This window comes from Anoplophora glabripennis, unplaced genomic scaffold (genome assembly GCF_000390285.2).
Source record: "Anoplophora glabripennis isolate ALB-LARVAE unplaced genomic scaffold, Agla_2.0 scaffold3743, whole genome shotgun sequence".
NCBI classification, from domain to species: Eukaryota; Metazoa; Arthropoda; class Insecta; order Coleoptera; family Cerambycidae; genus Anoplophora; species Anoplophora glabripennis.
In genome coordinates this window covers 1-5,645 of record NW_019419816.1, presented here as the reverse complement: position 1 = coordinate 5,645, position 5,645 = coordinate 1, and the positions used below count along the sequence as shown (strand labels likewise).

General features: G+C 34.5%; 1 protein-coding gene across 1 annotated transcript; it reads right to left on the bottom strand.

The window, feature by feature from the left end:
- Positions 1-2,076: 2,076 nt before the first annotated feature.
- LOC108916543 (glycerophosphocholine phosphodiesterase GPCPD1-like) lies at positions 2,077-5,499 on the bottom strand (the record flags this gene model as incomplete). Its single annotated transcript, XM_023456939.1, has 2 exons — positions 2,077-2,802; positions 4,960-5,499. Coding segments are annotated over 2 exons (918 nt in total), but the record flags the coding sequence as incomplete, so codon positions are not given.
- Between the last annotated feature and the right edge of the window lie 146 nt (positions 5,500-5,645).

The window sequence follows — 5,645 nt, the reverse complement described above, 5'->3', positions numbered from 1 at the left end:
TTATTCAATCCAGAGGTTCTAAAAATGTTTGAGGATATTAGAAAGAACTGCAAATTAGAGCAGTCGATATAGGAACAAATTAAACACCCTGTACGCTTCCAAGACAATTAATACTCAATAGGATGTCGAATAATAAAACTTCCACTCATTCTGAAAATCACTTCCAAAAAATATCTATATACATTAAAAAATGGCAAAAACATGATTGTATAGAAAGCATAGAAAGGATATACATTTTCAAATTATTTTTTTTCTTTTCTGTTTAGTTCAAACTAGAAATTTCAAATTTAAACACAATTTATTTATTTGGCAAAATTTCGAAATTTTGGACCAACTTGAAAATTTCAGTTTGAAACACTTGAAGTTTAAACCGGAAATTTTGTGTTTCTACTTCAAAAATTCCAGCCTAAAATTCCAATCTCAAATTCCAAAACGAAATTTTGAGATGTTCTATTATTCTGTCCTCCAAATTTCAAAATCAAATTCAAAATTTCAAGACTGAACTCGAAATTTTGGATTTCAAAACAAAATTTCAAATTCGAACTTTCCCGGTTAAACCCAAAATTTCGTATTTCAACTCGAAAATTTAAATTTGAACTCAAAATCTGATGAACGAAGGAAAATAAATTGTGTACAATGAATATTTTTAGCTTTAGAGTTTTAATTTAAAGTCTCGTATTTAAACTCGATATTTTGAGTTTGAAATACTTGAAGTTTAAACCTGAAATTTTGTGTTTCCACTTCAAGAATTCAAAATTAAAATTCCAAACTCAAAATATTAAATTCAAACTCGAAATTTTGAGATATATTTTATTACTCAAATCAAATTCAAAATTCGAAATGAACTCAAAATTTTGGACTTCAATAAAAAATTTCAAATTAAAACTTGAAATTTTGCGGTTGAATTTCATATTTCAACTCGAAACTTACAATTTGAACTTGAAATTTGATGTATGAAAAAAAAATGAATTGTGTATATTGAATGTTTTTAGCTTTGTTTATTTATAAAATTTAGAATTCAGACTCGAAATTTCGAGTTTTGAGTTTGCAGTCTCGTATTTAAACTCAAAATTTTGAGTTCAAACTGAATATTTCTTGTGTGAATTCAAATTTGAACTTAAAATTTCGAGTTTAAACACAAAATATCAAATTGAGACTATTTCTTATTTCCACATTTCAAACTCAAATTCAAAATTTCAGGCCTGAACTCAAAATTTCGGGTTTCAAATCAATATTTCAAATTCGAACTTGAAATTTTGCTGTTGAACCCAAAATTTCGTATTTCAACTCAAAACTTACAATTTGAACTCGAAATGTGATGAACGAAACAAAATGAATTGTGGGTATTAAACATTTTTAGCTTTATTTATAAATTTTAGAATTCAAACTTGAAATTTCGAGTTTGAGTTTGAAGTCTAGTATTTAAACTCGAAATTTTGAATTTGAAACACTTGAAGTTTAAATGGGAAATTTTGTGTTTCTACTTAAAAATTCAAACTTAAAATTCCAATCTCAGAATGTTAAATTCAAACTCGAAATTTTGAGATATATTTCATTGTTTTCCAAATTTCAAAATAAAATTCAAAACCTGAACTCGAAATTTTGGATTTCAAAACAATTCAAATTTCAAATTCCAACTCAAATTTAATGAACCAAAGAAAATGAACTATATACATTTAATGTTTTTACCTTTGTTTAATTATAAAGTTTGAAATCAAACTAGAAAAATTTGAACATTTACTTAAACTCGAAATTTTGAGTTTGAACTAAATATTTCTCGTGAGAATTCAAATTTCAAGTTTGGACTTAAAATTTCGAGTTTAAACACAAAATATCACATTTTGAGACTATTTTTTATTTCCACATTTCAAACTCAAAACTCAAAATTTCAAAACCGAACTCAAAATTTCGCGGTTGTTAAACTTGAGATGTATGGTATGAACTTGAAATTTTGAGTTTAAGTTTGAAATGTGGAAATAAAAAATAATCAGAATTTGACTCAAACTCAAACTTCATAATTTTAATTGTAAATTTCAAGTTTGAATTTGCAATTGAGTTTGCATTCAAAATGTTTGAATTTGATATTTCAAGTTTAAAACACAAAATTTCCTGTTAGAAGTAGGAAATTTGAAGTTGAGACATAAATGTTTGTGTCAAGCTTGAAATATCAACTTTATATTCAATTCAAAATTTTGTAAGAAAAAAAATGAAACCGTATGGCCTTTCTACACTTTCGTACGTCTCAACACTTTCATACCTCTCGAATAAAAACCCTCGTCAACAAATTTAAAACGACAAAACAAGTCTGGTGCATATAATAAAAATAACATATAAAATATGACTTTGGCCAGATAATAAACAAAAAAAAGAAGGTACTATTCAATCCGGCTCCGAACCTATCCTCAAGTCCTCCATCTCCCTTAGCTAGCTGGTCCCACTCGAAGTCTCGTAATCCACCATGCGGCTCTCCAGACTCTGCAGGGACGTAGCGGTCGACATGACGTCCCCGATCTGATCTTTAGCCTTGGCGTAGTCCAGCACCCGTTCCTTGAGCACCGGCTGGGGCGGGGGGCTCTGGGGAGACTCGGCGTTCGCCGCCGCCACCTTCAGCAGCTCCTTCTGCGAATCCCTAGCCTCCACCAGGAAGATGCTCTCCTTGACCTCCTTGCCGGAGTACTCGTGGATCTTGTCGTAGATGACGCCGTGCAGGCCGAGCGATTTAAGGAACTTTATGGTGGCGGGGTCGGCGTTCTCGTCGCCCCAGCAGAATATCACCAGGTCCAAGTTGGTGGCGAGTTTTACCTGGAAGGGTCGTAGCGTCAGTCGAATGGAGAGGTTTGATTAGAATTTATTGAAAGGGCAAATTTGCTTTAATTTAAAAATTAATATATTTTTTTAATTTTTGAAAAATTGACGGGAACCAATTTCCAAAATATTCAATGGCGTACAATTTCCAGAATTCTTAATGACGTTATTTTCCAGTAACTCTGCCACTGGTTTCGCCAGCCTGCATCAAGTATCTTCACAAAAATATGTGATATTTTCGAAATTTTAAAACACCCTGTATCTCCAAAACAAAGTGTTCCTGGACATATTTTTAGGAACTTTTTTAGCTGATTTATGACATAGAACTATATCATTAACGCCCCCTAAATTTTCTTAAAAGAAAAAAAAAGTACAAGCAAATGATGGCTCTTTAAACGAGCATTACGCTCATGTGCAAAACAACGCTAGAGGTCAACATCACCTTTATGTATGCCACATGCCAAGGTCTCGACTTTATTTTAAACATATGGGCAGGAATACTGGTTTACACCGGACATTTTCAACTCATGTAATGAAGCGATTTGAATAACCAGATTGCGATAATTTGATAAAAGAAATCGAGACTTCCTCGTTCGAAATCGATAGTTAAGCGAAAGTGAGCAGAGAAATTAAGCATTAGTAAAAAAAAATGCTGAAAACATTGACGCAGAATTATCGAAAACACAGCAAATACCAATATACAGCATGTCCCAGAAATATGTCCTGACGACAGAAAAGTTTATCTGTAAATCGCCATTTTCCAAAAAAACTGCTATTCTCAAATTAAGATTTTCTTAATTTATATACAGAATTTTTAATTTGGAAAAAAATCTATACAGGGTATCAAAGAAAATAAATCTAGTCTGATAACCACAGACTCCTGAGATCAAAATAATCACTAATTACATTAAAAAGTCGTCTCGGTCAAAATTAAAAATATTTGGTGTCTGGAATAAAGCTTTGATCATAAAAACCCCAGCAGATGGTTCGTTTGTCTGTGTTTGGCCACTTTTACCAATTTTTTTTTAGCATTTGAGACTCGTGTATAGATAGAATAAAACCGCAATGCGGATAGCGATGTCACCCATTTGCAAGGAAGGAAAAGCCCATGAACATACTATCACGCCACCCGCACCCTTCAGCCCGCCACAAACCTATCAAAAACTGCCCCGAAGAGGGGTCAAACGCATATATGACCTATTCCACCGGCCACATCTACTTCATCACCCATTTTCAAGCGAGATAAAGCCCTTGAATATATTGTCACACCATCCGCACATCAAAAAAAGGGAACAGAAATTAAATACCGCTTCTGAAACCTAGAAGTTCTGAAAATGTCCAAATTTATTCAAAAACGTTTATAAATCAGCAGTTCTCAAACTTTTTATTTTACAAAACCAGAGATTCTAAAACTGTTGGTTGAAGTACTGTTTCTGATGGATATTAAAACAGATTTCGAATGTCATGGAGTATGAACTCCGCAAGACAGCAGTTCTCAAACTTTTTATTTTATACAATTATGAAATCCAAACTGCCACAAACTGATCAAAAACTGCCCCGAAACGCATATATGACCTATTCCATCGGCCAGTTCTACTTCATCACCCATTTTCAAGGGAGATAAAGCCCATGAATATATTGTCACACCATCCGCACATCAATAAAAATGGTCAAGAACCAACCCCAAAAAGGGCTACCTCGATAAACTCTGGACAAGATCGAGGTAGTGTGACATGTTTGAGGGGTATATCATCCTCAGAAACGGATATGGAGGAGAACTGGTAGGTGGAACAGATCAGAGACACGTATAACCCTTTTTGGGATTGGTTCTTGGCCACTGGGAAGAACCAACCCCAAAAGGGGTTACACGCGTCTCTGATCTGTTTCACCAACCAGTTTTCCCCCATCCCTGTTTCTGAAGATGATAGACACAAACATGCCACACTAGCCCCATTTTAACTTCTTTTCTGACACACCCTGTATAAAATCAAGAAAAAGAGTAACATTTTCAAGCATCTAAGCAGGAAATTTTACAAACTACATTTCCTCATAAAAAATTGAAAAAAATATTAAAAATGGAAAAATAAAAAATAAAAAATTAATGAAAAAAAAAATGAAAAAAAAAATGAATTTTTTTCCCCCAAAATTCCTTACCAGAGAAGGCTCCCTGAGCAGGTCCTCGGTGTGCACATTAATCCCTAACATCTCTATCATCACAGCATACTGAGCGGCAGACTTAATGGACCAACACCTCGGGTCGCTGTACTTATCGTAGATCTTGCTCTCCCCCACCGTCAGGAACATGACGGGGTACTTGTTCTGCTTCAGCCGTATCACCTGGCAGATGTCGGGGTTGAAGCCGGAGAAGATGATCCTCCTTTCCCCGCCGTACCGCAGGACCACCTCCAGGATGGTGTCCAGGTACACGTTGAGATCGGTCGGGTTGTACAGTTCGTAGGTGCCGTCCTCCAATCGCATGGTCCACTTAATCTCGATGTTGAAACCGGTGTGGGGGTCCAGGGTCTCCAGGAGCTGCTGCAGCGTGGGGAAGGGCTGGTGGTCGTCGAGGTCTTCGTCGAAGAACCGGGGGTTCTTAGTTTTACCCTCGGACAGGTGGTACACCTTGAAACAGATTAAAAATAAGTTTTCTACTGGAAAAAAAATCATGTCTGTCTCTCGGACGGGTTTTTGAAATTTTAATTTGAATTGCAAAATGAAAAAATATTTAAATTCAGAAAAAAATTGTTTTCAAATCATTTTTTAATATACATACTTAATGTAAAGATTGAGTAAACTTGAGAATGACAAAAAGTGTATGTATGGATAAAAGTTAAATGAAA